This window comes from Eleutherodactylus coqui, chromosome 5 (genome assembly GCF_035609145.1).
Source record: "Eleutherodactylus coqui strain aEleCoq1 chromosome 5, aEleCoq1.hap1, whole genome shotgun sequence".
In the NCBI taxonomy this organism is placed as follows: Eukaryota; Metazoa; Chordata; class Amphibia; order Anura; family Eleutherodactylidae; genus Eleutherodactylus; species Eleutherodactylus coqui.
In genome coordinates this window covers 9,050,679-9,072,351 of record NC_089841.1, presented here as the reverse complement: position 1 = coordinate 9,072,351, position 21,673 = coordinate 9,050,679, and the positions used below count along the sequence as shown (strand labels likewise).

General features: G+C 48.6%; 1 protein-coding gene across 3 annotated transcripts in view; it reads left to right on the top strand.

Moving 5' to 3' along the window:
• Positions 1-21,673, top strand: part of IL11RA (interleukin 11 receptor subunit alpha) — a 190,967-nt gene that overhangs the window by 126,471 nt on the left and 42,823 nt on the right. For all 3 annotated transcript variants that reach the window (XR_010792771.1, XM_066602297.1, XM_066602296.1), the window contains exons 2-5: positions 9,122-9,221; positions 12,619-12,676; positions 12,814-12,980; positions 18,518-18,632. Coding sequence is in view for 2 of the 3 variants with exons in the window: in XM_066602297.1 (XP_066458394.1) it covers positions 9,122-9,221; positions 12,619-12,676; positions 12,814-12,980; positions 18,518-18,632 (440 nt within the window). In the remaining variant the exon portion in view is untranslated. The remainder of the gene's footprint in view (positions 1-9,121; positions 9,222-12,618; positions 12,677-12,813; positions 12,981-18,517; positions 18,633-21,673) is intronic.

The following is a 21,673-nucleotide window of genomic DNA, read 5'->3' as shown; positions in this document are numbered from 1 at the left end:
TGGTCTATATATTAGGACAAGTACTAAGGGTGTCCTGTGTAGTCATGTTTGGTCCCCTATATATAGGACAAGTACTAAGGGTGCCCTGTGTAGTCATGTCTGGTCTATATATTAGTACAAGTACTAAGGGTGCCTTGTGTAGTCATGTCTGGTCTCCTATATATTAGGACAAGTACTAAGGGTGCCCTGTGTAGTCATGTCTGGTCTCCTATATATTAGGACAAGTACTAAGGGTGCCCTGTGTATTCATGTCTGGTCTATATATTAGGACAAGTACTAAGGGTGTCCTGTGTAGTCATGTCTGGTCTCCTATATATTAGGACAAGTACTAAGGGGGTCCTGTGTAGTCATGTCTGGTCTCCTATATATTAGGACAAGTACTAAGGGTGTCCTGTGTATTCATGTCTGGTCTATATATTAGGACAAGTACTAAGGGTGCCCTGTGTAGCCATGTCTGGTCTCCTATATATTAGGACAAGTACTAAGGGTGCCCTGTGTAGTCATGTCTGGTCTCCTATATATTAGGACAAGTACTAAGGGTGTCCTGTGTATTCATGTCTGGTCTATATATTAGGACAAGTACTAAGGGTGTCCTGTGTAGTCATGTCTGGTCTCCTATATATTAGGACAAGTACTAAGGGTGCCCTGTGTAGTCATGTCTGGTCCCTATATATAAGGACAAGTACTAAGGGTGCCCTGTGTAGTCATGTCTGGTCTATATATATTAGGACAAGTACTAAGGGTGCCCTGTGTAGTCATGTCTGGTCCCCTATATATTAGGACAAGTACTAAGTGTGCACTGTGTAGTCATGTCTGGTCCTCTATATATTAGGACAAGTACTAAGGCTGCCCTGTGTAGTCATGTCTGGTCCCTATATATTAGGACAAGTACTAAGGGTGCCCTGTGTAGTCATGTCTGGTCCCTATATATTAGGACAAGTACTAAGGGTGTCCTGTGTAGTCATGTCTGGTCCCTATATATTAGGACAAGTACTAAGGGTGCACTGTGTAGTCATGTCTGGTCCCTATATATTAGGACAAGTACTAAGGGTGCCCTGTGTAGCCATGTCTGGTCCCTATGTATTAGGACAAGTACTAAGGGTGCCCTGTGTAGTCATGTCTGGTCCCCTATATATTAGGACAAGTACTAAGGGTGCCCTGTGTAGTCATGTCTGGTCCCCTATATATTAGGACAAGTACTAAGGGTGCCTTGTGTAGTCATGTCTGGTCCCCTATATATTAGGACAAGTACTAAGGGTTCCCTGTGTAGTCATGTCTGGTCTATATATTAGGACAAGTACTAAGGGTGCCCTGTGTAGTCATGTCTGGTCCCTATATATTAGGACAAGTACTAATGGTGTCCTGTGTAGTCATGTCTGGTCTATATATTAGGACAAGTACTAAGGGTGTCCTGTGTAGTCATGTCTGGTCCTCTATATATTAGGACAAGTACTAAGGGTGCCCTGTGTAGTCATGTCTGGTCCCTATATATTAGGACAAGTACTAAGGGTGCCCTGTGTAGTCATGTCTGGGTCCCCTATATATTAGGACAAGTACTAAGGGTGTCCTGTGTAGTCATGTCTGGTCCCTATATATGAGGACAAGTACTAAGGGTGTCCTGTGTAGTCATGTCTGGTCCTCTATATATTAGGACAAGTACTAAGGGTGCCCTGTATAGCCATGTCTGGTGTATATATTAGGACAAGTACTAAGGGTGCCCTGTGTAGGCATGTCTGGGCCCCTATATATTAGGACAAGTACTAAGGGTGCCCTGTGTAGCCATGTCTGGTCCCTATATATGAGGACAAGTACTAAGGGTGTCCTGTGTAGTTATGTCTGGTCTATATATTAGGACCAGTACTAAGGGTGTCCTGTGTAGTCATGTCTGGTCTCTATATATTAGGACAAGTACTAAGGGTGCCCTGTGTAGCCATGTCTGGTCTATATATTAGGACAAGTACTAAGGGTGCCCTGTGTAGGCATGTCTGGGCCCCTATATATTAGGACAAGTACTAAGGGTGTCCTGTGTAGCCATGTCTGGTCCCTATATACTAGGACAAGTACTAAGGGTGCCCTGTGTAGCCATGTCTGGGCTCCTATATATGAGGACAAGTACTAAGGGTGCCCTGTGTAGTCATGTCTGGGTCCTCTATATATTGGGACAAGTACTAAGGGCGCCCTGTGTAGTCATGTCTGGTCCCTATATATTAGGACAAGTACTAAGGGTGCCCTGTGTAGTCATGTCTGGTCCCTATATATTAGGACAAGTACTAAGGGTGTCCTGTGTAGTTATGTCTGGTCTATATATTAGGACCAGTACTAAGGGTGTCCTGTGTAGTCATGTCTGGTCTATATATTAGGACAAGTACTAAGGGTGTCCTGTGTAGTCATGTCTGGTCCCTATATATTAGGACAAGTACTAAGGGTGCCCTGTGTAGTCATGTCTTGGTCCCCTATATATTAGGACAAGTACTAAGGGTGCCCTGTGTAGCCATGTTAGTCCCATATATACTGGGACAAGTACTAAGGGTGCCCTGTGTTGTCATGTCTGGTCCTTATATATTAGGACAAGTACTAAGGGTGTCCTGTGTAGTTATGTCTGGTCTATATATTAGGACCAGTACTAAGGGTGTCCTGTGTAGTCATGTCTGGTCTATATATTAGGACAAGTACTAAGGGTGCCCTGTGTAGTCATGTCTGGTCTATATATTAGGACAAGTACTAAGGGTGCCCTGTGTAGTCATGTCTGGTCTATATATATTAGGACAAGTACTAAGGGTGCCCTGTGTAGTCATGCCTGGTCTATATATTAGGACAAGTACTAAGGGTGTCCTGTGTAGGCATGTCTGGGCCCCTATATATATTAGGACAAGTACTAAGGGTGTCCTGTGTAGCCATGTCTGGTCCCTATATATTAGGACAAGTACTAAGGGTGCCCTGTGTAGGCATGTCTGGGCCCCTATATATATTAGGACAAGTACTAAGGGTGTCCTGTGTAGCCATGTCTGGTCCCTATATATTAGGACAAGTACTAAGGGTGCCCTGTGTAGTCATGTCTGGGCTCCTATATATGAGGACAAGTACTAAGGGTACACTGTGTAGCCATGTCTGGGCTCCTATATATGAGGACAAGTACTAAGGGTGCCCTGTGTAGTCATGTCTGGGTCCTCTATATATTGGGACAAGTACTAAGGGCGCCCTGTGTAGTCATGTCTGGTCCCTATATATTAGGACAAGTACTAAGGGTGCCCTGTGTAGTCATGTCTGGTCCCTATATATTAGGACAAGTACTAAGGGTGTCCTGTGTAGTTATGTCTGGTCTATATATTAGGACCAGTACTAAGGGTGTCCTGTGTAGTCATTTCTGGTCTATATATTAGGACAAGTACTAAGGGTGCCCTGTGTAGTCATGTCTGGTCTATATATATTAGGACAAGTACTAAGGGTGCCCTGTGTAGGCATGTCTGGGCCCCTATATATATTAGGACAAGTACTAAGGGTGTCCTGTGTAGCCATGTCTGGTCCCTATATATTAGGACAAGTACTAAGGGTGCCCTGTGTAGTCATGTCTGGGCTCCTATATATGAGGACAAGTACTAAGGGTGTCCTGTGTAGTCATGTCTGGTCTATATATTAGGACAAGTACTAAGGGTGCCCTGTGTAGCCATGTCTGGTCTATATATTAGGACAAGTACTAAGGGTGCCCTGTGTAGTCATGTCTGGGTCCCCTATATATTAGGACAAGTACTAAGGGTGCCCTGTGTAGTCATGTCTGGTCCCTATATATTAGGAGAAGTACTAAGGGTGCCCTGTGTAGCCATGTCTGGGCTCCTATATATGAGGACAAGTACTAAGGGTGCCCTGTGTAGTCATGTCTGGGTCCTCTATATATTGGGACAAGTACTAAGGGTGCCCTGTGTAGTCATGTCTGGGTCCCTATATATTAGGACAAGTACTAAGGGTGCCCTGTGTAGCCATGTCTGGTCTCCTATATATTAGGACAAGTACTAAGGGCGCCCTGTGTAGTCATGTCTGGTCCCTATATATTAGGACAAGTACTAAGGGTGCCCTGTGTAGTCATGTCTGGTCCCTATATATTAGGACAAGTACTAAGGGTGCCCTGTGTAGTCATGTCTGGTCCCCTGTATATTAGGACAAGTACTAAGGGTGCCCTGTGTAGTCCTGTCTGGTCTCCTATATATTAGGACAAGTACTAAGGGTGCCCTGTGTAGTCCTGTCTGGTCTCCTATATATTAGGACAAGTACTAAGGGTGTCCTGTGTAGTCATGTCTGGTCCCTATATATTAGGACAAGTACTAAGGGTGCCCTGTGTAGTCATGTCTGGTCTCCTATATACTAGGACAAGTACTCCAGAAATGAGTACACCTATGAGGTAGAGCCGTGGTATTTGCAGGCAGCTCTCTACATTGTAGTTTATAAGACTTATCAAATTCTGGGTCATTACCTAGACTTCCATCATCTACAATGAAGAGAGCCACCTGCCTTGTCTCCTCCTCTTTGGAGTGCTGATTACGAGGACGGTTGTGGGAGCTGACCCCCATTCTCCCAATAAGTGGGAGTCCTAGAAGTGGAACTTCGATTTATATCAGCATATACCTTGTTTCCCTGAAAATAAGACATACCCTGAAAATAAGACCTAGCATGATTTTCCAGAATTTTTGAGGATGCAAAATGATTTTTCAGTTTTTTTGAGGATGCTTGAAATATAATCCCTACTCCAAAATTAAGCCCTGCTAACAGGTAATTTAAAAAGTCAATTTAAATAGTGTCCAGGCAGCTATATATGTAAAAAAGGTAAACCCCTTTTTAACAAAAATTAATATAAGACACTGTCTTATTTTCGGGGAAACACGGTACTTTGGAAATGCCATAAATGTTTCAGATGGGAATCCCCTTGTGACACTTGGAAGTGGTTGAGTATGGCAACGCGGCCCTCAGACCAGAAAACGTTGTTCCCCTGCGCTACACTGTTACATTGTTGCAGTGCGACCTGATGAGGCTCCTTGTACATCTGCTGCACTGCAGGGAGATGGATACATTGTTGCAGTGCGACCTGATGAGGCTCCTTGTACATCTGCTGCACTGCAGGGAGATGGATACATTGTTGCAGTGCGACCTGATGAGGCTCCTTGTACATCTGCTGCAGTGCAGGGAGATGGATACATTGTTGCAGTGCGACCTGATGAGGCTCCTTGTACATCCGCTGCACTGCAGGGAGGTGGATACATTGTTGCTGTGTGACCTGATGAGGCTCCTCGTACATCTGCTGCACTGCAGGGAGATGGATACATTGTTGCAGTGCGACCTGATGAGGCTCCTTGTACATCTGCTGCACTGCAGGGAGATGGATACATTGTTGCAGTGCGACCTGATGAGGCTCCTTGTACATCCGCTGCACTGCAGGGAGGTGGATACATTGTTGCTGTGTGACCTGATGAGGCTCCTTGTACATCCGCTGCAGTGCAGGGAGATGGATACATTGTTGCAGTGCGACCTGATGAGGCTCCTTGTACATCTGCTGCACTGCAGGGAGGTGGATACATTGTTGCAGTGCGACCTGATGAGGCTCCTTGTACATCCGCTCCACTGTAGACAGATGGATACATTGTTGCTCATGATATTCCAGACTCCCCCCTCTGCTGGGTGTTGTTCCCCCAGTATCTGATGTTCCTTCATTACCTTTCTTCTTCCAGATACTGTACTAGTGCGTTTTGTTGTAAGACCCTCCCTACTGGCGGTCGCCTCGTGCAGCAGCTGGCCAGGGGTGATAATAGGGTGACTAGAAGCAATGGGGTACCACTATATAGGCTGCCAGATCTGCCATCTTTGGAAGTGCCCGAGTCTCCTGTGATAAGTGGTGATGTGGGGTATCGCAGATAGCTGCACGGGAGCGAGGGGCACCCAAAGGTCTCGCTGTGTCCAGAGGGGAGAATCTCTATAAAGGACTTTTCTAACATTCCTGTTATAAACCTCTGATGAAAGGAGACGTGATAAATTGGGAGGGGGGTCCTAACAGCTGGGACCCCACTGATTAATAGAATGGGGGCTCTGTTCCTCTTCCTTTTATGGAGTGATGCACGGTGCGGTATGCAAAGCTATGGGAGATCCGGAAACAGCCGGGAGACTGCACCCCTGTAGAAGGGTTATACAGGTTAGATTGTGGCCAGCAATTCTTCACAACGGCTTATCTGACGTTTGGCCTTCAGACTAATTGTCTATATTGTGGTGTAAAATGGTATAACTTGACGTAATATATATTGTTGTATGGTATATCATAGTGTAATATACAGTTATATGGTGTATAATATGACATCCTATAGTGTTTTATGGTAAAGTATGTGGAAATATTGTGCTCTGTCATGATGTATTATGCCTTCATATGGTATATCGAGGTGTAATATGGGGCAATGTGGTTTATCTGGGTGCAATATAGGGCAGTGTGGTATATCGTAGTGTAATATGGGGCTGTGTGGTATATCGGGGTGTAATATGGGGCAGTGTGGTATATTGGGGTGTAATATGGGGCAGTGTGGTATATCATAGTGTAATATACAGTTATATGGTGTATAATATGACATCCTATAGTGTTTTATGGTAAAGCATGTGGAAATATTGTGCTCTGTCATGATGTATTATGGCTTCATATGGTATATCTGGGTGTAATATGGTGCACTGTGGTATATCTGGGTGTAATATAGGGCAGTGTGGTATATCGTGGTGTAATATAGGGCAGTGTGGTATATCATGGTGTAATATGGGGCAGTGTGGTATATCATGGTGTAATATGGGGCAGTGTGGTATATCCTGGTGTAATAAGGGGCAATGTGGTATATCAGGGTATAATATGGTGCTGTGTGGTATATCTAGGTGTAATATGATGCAGTGTGGTATATCGTGGTGTAATATGGTGCAATGTGGTATATCGTGGTGTAATATGGTGCAATGTGGTATATAGTGGTGTAATATGGGGCAGTGTGGTATATCGGTGTTAATATGGGGCAATGTGGTATATCGGGGTGTAATTTGAGGCAATGTGGTATATCGGGGTATAATATGGTGCTGTGAGGTATATCCAGCTGTAATATGGGGCAGTGTGGTATATCTGGGTGTAATATGGGGCAGTGTGGTATATCGGGGTATAATATGGTGCTGTGAGGTATATCCAGGTGTTATATGATGCAGTGTGATATATCAGGGTATAATATGGTGCTGTGAGGTATATCCAGGTGTTATATGATGCAGTGTGGTATATCGGGGTATAATATGGTTCTGTGAGGTATATCCAGCTGTAATATGGGGCAGTGTGGTATATCTGGGTGTAATATGGGGCAGTGTGGTATATCAGGGTGTAATATGGGGAAGTGTGGTATATCGGGGTGTAATATGGGGCAGTGTGGTATATCGGGGTGTAATTTGAGGCGATGTGGTATATCGGCGTATAATATGGAGCTGTGAGGTATATCCAGGTGTTATATGATGCAGTGTGATATATCAGGGTGCAATATGGTGCTGTATCGATATTGGTCAGTAACATTAGTGTATAATATGGTATGTCATGATGTATATTTTAGTGTCATACAGTCACCCACCGTAATATGTTATTATATAGTGTAATATCATATACAGGACATGCTGGTGTTGTGCACATGTCTATATTCTCTGCTGTGTCTCCTTCTATGACCCCGGACAGTATCTTCCATATCACCAATCTCCAGATGCAGCATTATTACAGGTGATAATCATGGGGTTTATATCACATGGTGGATTCTTCTAATTATGAATAGTCATTCTGGCTTCCCATAATCCCCTGCTCTGCAGCACCATCCAGATGGCACTTATAGCTCTGTTCATCCTGAGCCTCCTGGTTCATGAATGGAATGACTAGTTATATGGAGGACTGGAGGCGATGGGGAGTAGAGCTCATCCTGATGAGGCCGCATTAGTGGATGTCACCTGGGGGTTCAGTAGTATGCAGATGGCTTACATGACACCCATAGCTGGGAGCCTCTAGAAAATAATCCGTGCACGACGCGGCCTGCGAGCATCCGCCTGAACATCTGCGCAGCAACGAATGCCGCCGTTATAAGCAGACCGTGAATGACAAGTAATCTCTGACACCTATTATACGTGTCAGACAACCGCCTGTAGAGGGGGAGGGGCTTATTATAAAACCTTCCATGTCTTCGTGTCATTAGAAAGTGTACAATGTAATATGTTATCAGTATCAGATGTCATATCCTCCTCCTCTTCATCATCTACCTGTTTAGGTGTCAGTCTTGACTACAGTTCTTGCATTCTGTTCATATACCAGGAGTTCAGGATGATCAGAGCAGTAGAAGATGAGATAGAGCAGGGCATTGTGGGAAGACGCAGTGACTATAGAAGGGGAATCCATCATATGTAATAAACTGCAGTGATGAGGCTCCATCTGTGATCCACAGGAGGGGGGGGGGGGGTCTAGAAGCCGTACGGGCAATAAAAGGGGTACAGGGAATAGCAAAGTTAGGGGGGATACTGGGGGTACAGAGAATAGAAGCAGTGTGGGGGGAAAGTAAGGGTACAGGGAAAAATAGGGGTACAGCAAATGACAGGGGTGCAGAGGATATTATGGGGGCAGTGAATGACGGGGTACAGTGAATATTAGGGGTGTAGTGAATGGAAGGGCTACAAGACATATAAGAGGTGCACTGAACATTGGAAGTATAGTGCATAGCAGATGCGTTGGGAATATTTGGGATGTAGGAAATATGAGAAAGAAGAATAGACGTCCCAGGATGTGGTTGGGATACTGGGAATAGTATGGGGTACGGGAAGGAGTAAGGGTCCAGAGAATAGTAGGGGTGCAGGGAAGAACAGGAGTACATGGAGTAGTGGGGTGCAGAGAATATTAGGGGTGCTGCGCTCTCTTGTGCTTTGCTCTGTTGCCTTGTGCTGGGCTTTGCCATATGTAACACTACAATCCTATGACTTGTATCTCACCAGCTTCTCCTCTGCAGGCTGCACATCTGATTCTCAGTCCTCTCTGAGCTGGCCGGAGGAGCTGCTGCTGCGATGTCTCCACACACAGGTCATCTCCATGTAACTATGTTTTCTCTTCCAGATGCGCAGCAGCTTGGCACAATGTCTTAGCCGGGTGATGTGTCTTCTCACTGTGACTACCATTTCCGTGTCGCTGTCTTCACATATGTGGGAGGAGGAAGGTACGTGAACCCTTTAGATTTCCATGTTGGGAGCGGGTCGTGTTCACTCCATATATGCAGTGACTGCAGTGGATGTTTATGGTCAGATGGCTGATTCTTCTATACAGGGTCTCCAGCTCAGCTATATCGTCCAATATAGTATGGGTGTGGACCAGAACCTGCAGAGTTCTTTATGACCCACCCATTTATGTAGGACACGCCTCCAAAACCTACAGCATATGATCCACCTCAGCAGACTCCTAAATACATGCAGACCACAGTAGAAGCCTTAGTTGATTTCAAAATCATTTCAAAATTGGTGATAGGAGCAGAAAACAGCAGAAATGGTGTGTACTAAGATCTAGAACCTCAACATAGAGGTTGAGCAAATAAGATGTATGATGTCACTAGAAGGGAAAGGATGAGATGTCACTAGAAGGAGGAGCATGAAATGTATGATGTCACTAGAACATAGTAACATAGTATGTTAGGCTGAGTGAAGACAATGTCCATCTAGTTCAGCCTGTTTCAACCCCCCCTTGTTGGTCCAGAGGAAGGCAAAAAAAAACCCCAAGCAGCCATTTAGCTCAATTGAGATCAACAACCCTGCTGGTCACCTAGAAGGAGGAGCATGAAATGTATGATGTCACTATGAGGAGGAGGGGAGATGTAAATGAGTTCACTATGAGGAGGAGGATAAAATCTATATGAGGTCAATAGGAGGAGGAGTTTGAGATTTATGAGGTCACTATACGGAGGATGGGATGTATAAGGTGATTATAAGGAGGATGGGATGTGTGAGGTCACTATAAGGAGGAGGATAAGATATGAGGTCACTATAAGGAGGATGGGATGTGTGAGGACACTATGAGTAGGAGGATGGCATGTATATGTGGTCACTATAAGGAGGGTGGGATGCATGAGGTCACTAAAAGGAGGATGGAATGCATGAGGTCACTATAAGGAGGATGGGATGTATGATGTCACTATAAGGAGGATGGGGTGTACGAGGTCACTATGAGGAGGATGGGATGTATGAGGTCACTATAAGGAGGATGGGATGTATGATGTCACTATAAGGAGGATGGGGTGTACGAGGTCACTATGAGGAGGATGGGATGTATGAGGTCACTATATGGAGGATGCGCTGTATGAGGCCACTATAAGGAGGATGGGATGTATGAGGTCACTATGAGGAGGATGGGATGTATGACGTCACTATGAGGAGGATGGGATGTATGAGGTCACTATATGGAGGATGGGATGTATGAGGCCACCATAAGGAGGATGGGATGTATGAGGTCACTATATGGAGGATGGGATGTATGAGGCCACCATAAGGAGGATGGGATGTATGAGGTCACTATAAGGAGGAGGATGGCATGTATATGTGGTCACTGTAAGGAGGATGGGATGTATGATGTCACTGTAAGGAGGATGGGATGTATGAGGTCACTATGAGGAGGATGGGATGTATGAGGTGACTATAAGGAGGATGGGATTTATGAGGTGACTGTAAGGAGGATGGGGTGTACGAGGTCACTATAAGGAGGATGGGATGTATGAGGTCACTATGAGGAGGAAGGGATGTATGAGGTGACTGTAAGGAGGATGGGATGTATGATGTCACTATGAGGAGGATGGGATGTATGAGGTCACTATAAGGAGGATGGGGTTATGAGGTCACTATGAGGAGGATGGGATGTATGAGGTCACTATAAGGAGGATGGGATGTATGATGTCACTATGAGGAGGAAGGGATGTATGAGGTGACTGTAAGGAGGAAGGGATGTATGAGGTCACTATGAGGAGGATGGGATGTATGAGGTCACTATAAGGAGGATGGGGTTATGAGGTCACTATGAGGAGGATGGGATGTATGAGGTCACTATAAGGAGGAGGATGGGATGTATGAGGTCACTATAAGGAGGATGGGGTGTATGAGGTCACTATGAGGAGGAGGGGATGTATGAGGTCACTATGAGGAGGAGGGGATGTATGAGGTGACTGTATGGGATGTATGAGGTCACTATGAGGAAGATGGGATGTATGATGTCACTATGAGGAGGATGGGATGTATGATGTCACTATAAGGAGGATGGGATGTATGAGGTGACTGTAAGAAGGATGGGATGTAGGAGTTGCCTATGAGGAGGATGGGATGTATGAGATCACTATGAGGAAGATGGGATGTATGAGGTCACTATGAGGAGTGGGTGTATGATGACACTGTAAGGAGGATGGGATGTATGAGGTCACTATGAGGAGTGGGTGTATGATGACACTGTAAGGAGGATGGGATGTATGAGGTCACTATGAGGAGTGGGTGTATGATGACACTGTAAGGAGGATGGGATGTATGAGGTCACTATGAGGAGGATGGGATGTATGAGGTCACTATGAGGAGGATGGGATGTATGAGGTCACTATGAGGAGGATGGGATGTATGAGGTCACTATGAGGAGGATGGGATGTATGAGGTCACTATAAGGAGGATGGGCTGTATGAGGTCACTATAAGGAGGATGGGATACATGAGGTCACTGTAAGGAGGATGGGGTGTATGAGGTCACTATAAGGAGGATGCAATATATGAGGTCACTATGAAGAGGATGGGATGTATGATGTGGCTGTAAGGAGGATAGGATGTACGAGGTCACTATGAGGAGGATGGGATGTATGAGGTGACTGTAAGGAGGATGGGATGTACGAGGTCACTATGAGGAGGATGGGATGTATGATGTCACTATGTGGAGGATGGGATGTATGATGTCACTATAAGGTGGATGGGATGTATGATGTCACAATAAGGAGGATGAGATGTATGAGGTCACTATGAGGAGGATGGGATGTATGAGGTGACTGTAAGGAGGATGGGATGTACGAGGTCACTATGTGGAGGATGGGATGTATGATGTCACTATGAGGAGGATGGGATGTATGATGTCACTATAAGGTGGATGGGATGTATGAGGTCACTATGAGGAGGATGGGATGTATGAGGTCACTGTAAGGAGGATGGGATGTATGATGTCACTATAAGGAGGATGGGATGTATGAGCTCACTATAAGGAGGATGGGATGAATGAGGTGACTGTAAGGAGGATGGGATGTATGAGTTGACTATGAGGAGGATGGAATGTATGATGTCACTATGAGGAGGATGGGATGTATGAGGTCACTGTAAGGAGGATGGGATGTATGAGGTCACTATGAGGAGGATGGGATACATGAGGTCACTATGAGGAGGATGGCATGTATGAGGTCACTATGAGGAGGATGGAATGTATGAGGTCACTATGAGGAGGATGGGATGTATGAGGTCACTATAGGAAGGATGGGATGTATGAGGTCATAATGAGGAGGATGGGATGTATGATGTCACTATGAGGAGCTCTTCATGTTTCTGTCTCTTCCAGGTGTAGTTTATGGAAGAATTGGAGATGCAGTGACCCTGAGATGCAGCAGTGACGCCCGGTAGGTTCGGCTGTGATTGATGTTCTATATTGTGGATATTGACCCCTCCTCTCAGGAGGTCCTCCCAGCAGCTCATACGTGTAGCGTGTTGCACCTGCTCATGTGATACCATGCTGACTGTTCCTCTTTCTCTGCAGTTCGGAGTTTGAGTGGAGGTTCAATGGGTCGTCAAACGTCACGTGGGGGTCAGTTACTAAACTCGGAGACCTGGACCTTCCCCATTTAGAAGCCTCCATGATGGGGAACTACAGCTGCCACAGCCGCTCCGGGGAACTACTGCACTCGGTGCTGCTGAGAGCTGGATGTGAGTATTGTACAGCGGGGGGACTACTGCTCCCAGGAGGCTCAAGGCGGAGTCGTGCAGCGGATTTTCACCTCTTCATAAGAGGGCGTGAATAATTTACTTGTGTGGTTTGGTGTGGAGTTTGTCGCGGATCCACGCCAACGTCCGCTGCATGACTAGCAGCTGTTTGGCCCCCAGACCTACTGCTTGCTTCCTCCTCCATGCCTTTCTCTCTAGGGTTGCAGACCCCCTTATATGCCTGCCCCTCCCCTGCTGCCCCACTGTCTATAGGATACTTACTATAGCAGGATTGTGATTGCAGCTCTGGCTGTGGCTTCAGCACTGCCGTAACTGTAGGGAATGGGGTTGCACCCGGGCGCAGGAGCCTTAGGGGCCCCTTAAGGCCTCTCTTCTCTATACAGGGAGCCCAGTACTATGAATAAAGCAGTATAGTTGGGGGCCCTGTTACAGGATTTGCATTGGGGCCCAGGAGCTTCAAGTTATGCCTCTGTGAGTAGGGATTAAGAGAAGTTGGGGACCCAAGATAAACTTTTGCACCCGGCCCAAGAGGCTTTAGCTACGCCCCTGAGACGTGATGCAATAGCAGAATTGTGATTGCAGCTCTGTATGTTACAAGAGTATAAAAACAGTACAAGATAAGTGCTGCTCTCACTATATACGTCCTCCGGGAACTCATTGGATTCAGAGACCTCTGATGCTTGTGTTTCAACTGTATCCTCTGTCCGGTCCTGGTCCCTGCAGGTGATGATACTAGTGGTTACATTCTGACAGTCGTCGGTCCTGGTCCCTGCGGGTGCTGGTACTTGTGGTTACATTGTGACAGTCCTGGTCACTGCGGCTGCTGATACTAGTGGTTATATTGTGATAGTCGTCAGTCCTGGTCCCTGTGGGTGATGATACTTGTGGTTACATTGTGACAGTCGTCGGTCCTGGTCACTGCGGTTGCTGAGACTTGTGGTTACATTGTGACAGTCGTCGGTCCTGGTCCCTGCGGGTGATGATACTTGTGGTTACATTGTGACAGTCGTCGGTCCTGGTCACTGCGGTTGCTGAGACTTGTGGTTACATTGTGACAGTCGTCGGTCCTGGTCCCTGCGGGTGATGATACTTGTGGTTACATTGTGACAGTCGTCGGTCCTGGTCATTCGGCTGCTGATACTTGTGGTTACATTGTGACAGTCGTCGGTCCTGATCCCTGTGGTTGCTGGTACTTGTGGTTACATTGTGATAGTCATCGGTCCTGGTCCCTGCGGCTGCTGATACTTGTAGTTACATTGTGACAGTCGTCGGTCCTGGTCATTCGGCTGCTGATTCTTGTGGTTACATTGTGACAGTCGTCGGTCCTGGTCATTCGGCTGCTGATACTTGTGGTTACATTGTGACAGTCGTCGGTCCTGGTCCCTGCGGGTGCTGATACTTGTGGTTACATTGTGACAGTCGTCGGTCCTGGTCCCTGTGGTTGCTGGTACTTGTGGTTACATTGTGACAGTCGTCGGTCCTGGTCCCTGCGGCTGCTGATACTTGTGGTTACATTGTGACAGTCGTCGGTCCTGGTCATTCGGCTGCTGATACTATTGGTTACATTGTGACAGTCGTCGGTCCTGGTCCCTGCGGTTGCTGATACTTGTGGTTACATTGTGACAGTCGTCGGTCCTGGTCCCTGCGGGTGCTGATACTTGTGGTTACATTGTGACAGTCGTCGGTCCTGGTCCCTGCGGGTTATAATACTTGTGGTTACATTGTGACAGTCGTCGGTCCTGGTCCCTGCGGCTGCTGATACTTGTGGTTACATTGTGACAGTCATCGGTCCTGGCCTTTGTGATTGCTGATACTTGTGGTTACATTGTGACAGTCATCGGTCCTGGTCCCTGCGGCTGCTGATACTTGTGGTTACATTGTGACAGTCGTCGGTCCTGGGCCCTGCGGGTTATAATACTTGTGGTTACATTGTGACAGTCATCGGTCCTGGTCACTGCGGTTGCTGATACTTGTGGTTACATTGTGACAGTTGTCGGTCCTGGTCATTCGGCTGCTGATACTTGTGGTTACATTGTGACAGTCGTCGGTCCTGGTCCCTGCGGCTGCTGATACTTGTGGTTACATTGTGACAGTTGTCGGTCCTGGTCCCGGCGGCTGCTGATACTTGTGGTTACATTGTGACAGTCGTCGGTCCTGGTCCCGGCGGCTGCTGATACTATTGGTTACATTGTGACAGTCATTGGTCCTGGTCACTGCGGTTGCTGATACTTGTGGTTACATTGTGACAGTCGTCGGTCCTGGTCCCTGTGGCTGCTGATACTTGTAGTTACATTGTGACAGTCGTCGGTCCTGGTCCCTGCGGGTGCTGATACTTGTGGTTACATTGTGACAGTCGTCGGTCCTGGTCCCGGCGGCTGCTGATACTTGTGGTTACATTGTGACAGTCGTCGGTCCTGGTCCCGGCGGCTGCTGATACTATTGGTTACATTGTGACAGTCATTGGTCCTGGTCACTCCGGTTGCTGATACTTGTGATTACATTGTGACAGTCGTCGGTCCTGGTCCCTGTGGCTGCTGATACTAGTGGTTACATTGTGACAGTCGTCGGTCCTGGTCCCTGCGGGTGCTGATACTTGTGGTTACATTGTGACAGTCGTCGGTCCTGGTCCCGGCGGCTGCTGATACTTGTGGTTACATTGTGACAGTCGTCGGTCCTGGTCCCTGTGGCTGCTGATACTTGTGGTTACATTGTGACAGTCGTCGGTCCTGGTCCCTGCGGCTGCTGATACTTGTGATTACATTGTGACAGTCGTCGGTCCTGGTCCCTGCGGGTGCTGATACTTGTGGTTACATTGTGACAGTCGTCGGTCCTGGTCCCGGCGGCTGCTGATACTATTGGTTACATTGTGACAGTCATCGGTCCTGGTCACTCCGGTTGCTGATACTATTGGTTACATTGTGACAGTTGTCGGTCCTGGTCCCTGTGGCTGCTGATACTAGTGGTTACATTGTGACAGTCGTCGGTCCTGGTCCCTGTGGCTGCTGATACTTGTGGTTACATTGTGACAGTCGTCGGTCCTGGTCCCTGTGGCTGCTGATACTAGTGGTTACATTGTGACAGTCGTCAGTCCTGGTCATTCGGGTGCTGATACTTGTGGTTACGTTGTCACACTCGTCAGTCCTGGTCACTGCGGGTGCTGATACTAGTGGTTAGATTGTGACAGTCGTCGGTCCTGGTCCCTGCGGGTGATGATACTAGTGGTTACATTGTGACAGTCGTCGGTCCTGGTCCCTGTGGCTGCTGAAACTTGTGGTTACATTGTGACAGTCGTCGGTCCTGGTCCCTGCGGTTGCTCGTACTTGTGGTTACATTGTGATAGTCATCGGTCCTGGTCCCTGCGGTTGCTGGTACTTGTGGTTACATTGTGACAGTCGTCGGTCCTGGTCCCTGCGGTTGCTGAAACTTGTGGTTACATTGTGACAGTCGTCAGTCCTGGTCCTTGAGGTTGCTGGTACTTGTGGTTACATTGTGACAGTCGTCGGTCCTGGTCCCTGCGGCTGCTGATACTTGTGGTTACATTGTGACAGTCGTCGGTCCTGGTCATTCGGCTGCTGATATTTGTGGTTACATTGTGACAGTCGTCGGTCCTGGTCCCTGCGGGTGATAATACTTGTGGTTACATTGTGACAGTTATTGGTCCTGGTCCCTGTGGGTGATGATACTTGTGGTTTCATTGTGACAGTCGTCGGTCCTCGTCCCTGTGGCTGCTGATACTTGAGGTTACATTGTGACAGTCGTCGGTCCTGGTCCCTGCGGGTGATAATACTTGTGGTTACATTGTGACAGTCGTCGGTCCTGGTCCCTGCGGCTGCTGATACTTGTGGTTACATTGTGACAGTCATCGGTCCTGGCCTTTGTGATTGCTGATACTTGTGGTTACATTGTGACAGTCGTCGGTCCTGGTCCCTGCGGGTGATAATACTTGTGGTTACATTGTGACAGTCGTCGGTCCTGGTCCCTGCGGCTGCTGATACTTGTGGTTACATTGTGACAGTCGTCGGTCCTGGCCTTTGTGATTGCTGATACTTGTGGTTACATTGTGACAGTCGTCGGTCCTGGTCATTCGGCTGCTGATACTTGTGGTTACATTGTGACAGTCGTCGGTCCTGGTCCCTGCGGCTGCTGATACTTGTGGTTACATTGTGACAGTTGTCGGTCCTGGTCCCGGCGGCTGCTGATACTTGTGGTTACATTGTGACAGTCGTCGGTCCTGGTCCCGGCGGCTGCTGATACTTGTGGTTACATTGTGACAGTTGTCGGTCCTGGTCCCGGCGGCTGCTGATACTTGTGGTTACATTGTGACAGTCGTCGGTCCTGGTCACTGCGGGTGCTGATACTTGTGGTTACATTGTGACAGTCGTCGGTCCTGGTCCCGGCGGCTGCTGATACTTGTGGTTACATTGTGACAGTCGTCGGTCCTGGTCCCTGTGGCTGCTGATACTTGTAGTTACATTGTGACAGTCGTCGGTCCTGGTCCCGGCGGCTGCTGATACTTGTGGTTACATTGTGACAGTCGTCGGTCCTGGTCCCTGCGGGTGCTGATACTTGTGATTACATTGTGACAGTTGTCGGTCCTGGTCCCTGCGGGTGCTGATACTTGTGGTTACATTGTGACAGTCGTCGGTCCTGGTCCCTGTGGTTGCTGGTACTTGTGGTTACATTGTGACAGTCGTCGTCCTGGTCATTCGGCTGCTGATACTATTGGTTACATTGTGACAGTCGTCGGTCCTGGTCCCTGCGGTTGCTGATACTTGTGGTTACATTGTGACAGTCATCGGTCCTGGTCCCTGTGGCTGCTGATACTTGTGGTTATATTGTGACAGTCGTCGGTCCTGGTCCCTGCAGCTGCTGATACTTGTGGTTACATTGTGACAGTCGTCGGTCCTGGTCCCTGCGGCTGCTGATACTTGTGGTTACATTGTGAGAGTCGTCGGTCCTGGTCCCTGCGGGTTATAATACTTGTGGTTACATTGTGACAGTCATCGGTTCTGGTCACTGCGGTTGCTGATACTTGTGGTTACATTGTGACAGTCGTCGGTCCTGGTCATTCGGCTGCTGATACTTGTGGTTACATTGTGACAGTCGTCGGTCCTGGTCCCTGTGGCTGCTGATACTTGTAGTTACATTGTGACAGTCGTCGGTCCTGGTCCCGGCGGCTGCTGATACTTGTGGTTACATTGTGACAGTCGTCGGTCCTGGTCCCTGTGGCTGCTGATACTTGTGATTACATTGTGACAGTCGTCGGTCCTGGTCCCTGTGGCTGCTGATACTTGTGATTACATTGTGACAGTTGTCGGTCCTGGTCCCTGTGGCTGCTGATACTTGTGATTACATTGTGACAGTCGTCGGTCCTGGTCACTGTGGGTGATGATACTCGTGGTTAGATTGTGACAGTCCTGGTCCCTGCATCCTGCACTGTGGACCTGGTCAGTCGGATCAGTTCTATATAACTCCGCTCCTCCTCCGCCTGATGTCTGATCTCCGCTGCTTTCTTCCAGATCCTCCTGGGATTCCCTCCGTCACCTGCAGAGCTGCAGATTATCACAACTTCTCCTGTTATTGGAACTCCAGCGTGGAGACCTTACTGCCCACCAGATACATCACATCCTACCGGTGAGCTTCCACTCCGCGGCCTCGGGGCGCCCAGCCAATCTCCGCTGTTAATGGGGCGGAAAGTGATCTGCTTCCCAATGATCTTCCTGAGGGGTCTGTCACTGCGTCGCTCCCCTCGCTGCTGTCACACTGGGGATCTTTAATCTCTCTGTCCTTGCTGTACTGTGATACCCTGCAGAGTCTGAGCCAATCTAAGTAAGCTGAGCTGCAGTGCAAAGCAGTGGGGAGAGTCGGAGCAGGAACCTCTGATGAGGCAGGAAGGGAGGTTCAGATTGGATGCCCTGTCTATTGAAGTCTGAGGTAAACTAGAATCTCTGATCTGGGCGGTACCTAATGAAGCAGAGTGTCAGTGTAAAGCATGGTGGGTGGACTAGGCAGCAGTCTGAGCATCGGTGAGATAGAGATGAAAGTCCGACTCCAGTGAACAATGCATGTACGCTGGACTCCCTGACCACAACTGGACTCTGAGGCAGAGCTGCAGTGTTCGGCTTCTACCCACTAGCGTTTTTTTAACGCTGCGATATCGATGCGTTTTTTTCAATGGGACTTTCTAATGTTAAAATCGCACAAAAATTGCCAGTTTGTGCTTTTGCGCGATGCGATTTTTTTTTTTTTTACATTTAGAAAGTCCCAGTTAAAAAAACGTAGCAATATCGCAGCGTTAAAAAAACCCGCTAGTGGGTAGGAGCCCTTAGACCTCATGCCCACGGCCGTGGCGGACTCCGCTAGCGGAATATCGCAGCAGAGTCCGCCACGTCCCCCCCCCCCCCCCCCAAAACCCCTATACTCACCTCCCGGATCTGCCGTAATATTCCCGTCCCTCGAGACAGTGCGCATGCGCAGTACAGCGTATGATACGCCGTCAGTGCGGGATGACCCGGACAGCGGGAATATATGTGCCGTGGGCATTAGCCTTAAGGCAAGTGAAAGGAAAACAGCAGCAACCTGAGAAAGCTAGCAGGTAAGATGTAGGGATTGATCTGGACCTTGTAGTCCTCCAGGTGAGAAGTCTCCGTCTTGTCGCTGCTTTGGCTCATTTCTGGTATAGCTTGGCCCTGGCAGCCGGTGCCCACTATGCAGGTGCCAGGATATTGGCGGATTACGGGGTCAGGTGTGAAGGGCAGTGAGGGATTAGTATTTAGTGCCTGGGGCAGCGCCGGGCTCGCGGGTCCTATCGCTCCTGGTCACATGTGGATGTCTTTACATGGCACACAACGCAGCCCCTGTCCTGCGCACACAGCCTCCATTCAGCCGCCGCTGGCACCGGGAGCCTTATCGCTGCTGCTGCTGGCGAGGGCAGGAGGGGCCGCTCACACTCTGAGGACACTCATTGATATGTCCTCTCCCGGCCCCCCCGGCCTGGCTCTGCTCTAGTTGTGGGGGGACATTACTAATCCTCCACTGAGCGCTCCTCGACATGCGTCTCTCCAACTACAACTCGGAGTGCAGCTGTCAGGGCATGCTGGGAGTAGTAGTCTTTCACAGGTTGGAGAGCTCCCTCTGCTGGACGGACTGCGTCTGATCCGGTCGTCTTCTGTCTCCGCGATCCGTTTTCAGGTGTGAATGCTCCTCGGTGACGGATAGTTTTACTGTTTCTTTGGCTTCAGAACGACTTCAGCCGCTCAGGAAGTGGCAGCAAATTAGCAGAATGGCAGTAATTATGTGTAGGGTGAGCTCCTGGTGGTAGAGGGGGATGTGGGGGGGGGGGGGGGGGGGGGGGGCGCCGCGACTATCTGCACCCCATCCAGAAGTATCACCGGATCTGAAGTGATTACAGTAAATGCCATTGTTACTAACGATACAATGTAACCACATCTGATAACACGGCACTTATTTATATCGCGCCTTCTCTCTGCCAGATTCATACATTTTATGACATTCCCGTTGGCATCCTATCCACCAGGTCTCTCAGCCCGGATTCGGCGGGACGGTCCTGGATTCTGAGCGCTGTCCCGCTGGTAGGAGGCAGGAGGCGTCCCGCAGGAATGGGGCGAGATGGAAAAAACAGCCCATACTATCCCCTTTCTCTCTGCCGCTCTGGTCCCCCATCTAGCACATAACTACATCGGCCAATCACAGGCCTCCGCTCTACCATCACCGAGGCTGCGGATTAGCCACAGCAATTGCGTGATCGCGTTACCCACAAGTGATCGGGAAACTAGAGCAGCGGGGAGAGAAAGGGGTGAGAATAGGCTGTATATTATTTTACTGCATGGGGCCATGTGGGGGGCATTATAACTGAGTGGGGCATGTGGGGGGCATTATAACTGAGTGGGGCCATGTGGGGGGCATTATAACTGAGTGGGGCCATGTGGGGGGCATTATAACTGAGTGGGGCCATGTGGGGGGCATTATAACTGAGTGGGGGCATGTGGGGGGCATTATAATTGAGTGGGGCATGTGGGGGGCATTATAACTGAGTGGGGGCATGGGGGGCATTATAACTGAGTGGGGCCGTGTGGGGGGCATTATAACTGAGTGGGGGCATGTGGGGGGCATTATAACTGAGTGGGGGCATTATAACTGAGAGGGGCCATGTGGGGGGCATTATAACTGAGTGTGGGCATGTGGGGGGCATTATAACTGAGTGGGGCCATGTGGGGGGCATTATAACTGAGTGGGGCATGTGGGGGGCATTATAACTGAGTGTTGGCATGTGGGGGGCATTATAACTGAGTGGGGCCATGTGGGGGGCATTATAACTGAGTGTGGGCATGTGGGGGGCATTATAACTGAGTGGGGCATGTGGGGGGCATTATAACTGAGTGTGGGCATGGGAGGGCATTATAACTGAGTGGGGCATGTGGGGGGCATTATAACTGAGTGTTGGCATGTGGGGGGCATTATAACTGAGTGGGGGCATGTGGGGGGCATTATAACGGAGTTGGGCATGGGAGGGCATTATAACTGAGTGGGGCATGTGGGGGGCATTATAACTGAGTGTTGGCATGTGGGGGGCATTATAACTGAGTGGGGCCATGTGGGGGGCATTATAACTGAGTGTGGGCATGGGAGGGCATTATAACTTAGTGGGGCATGTG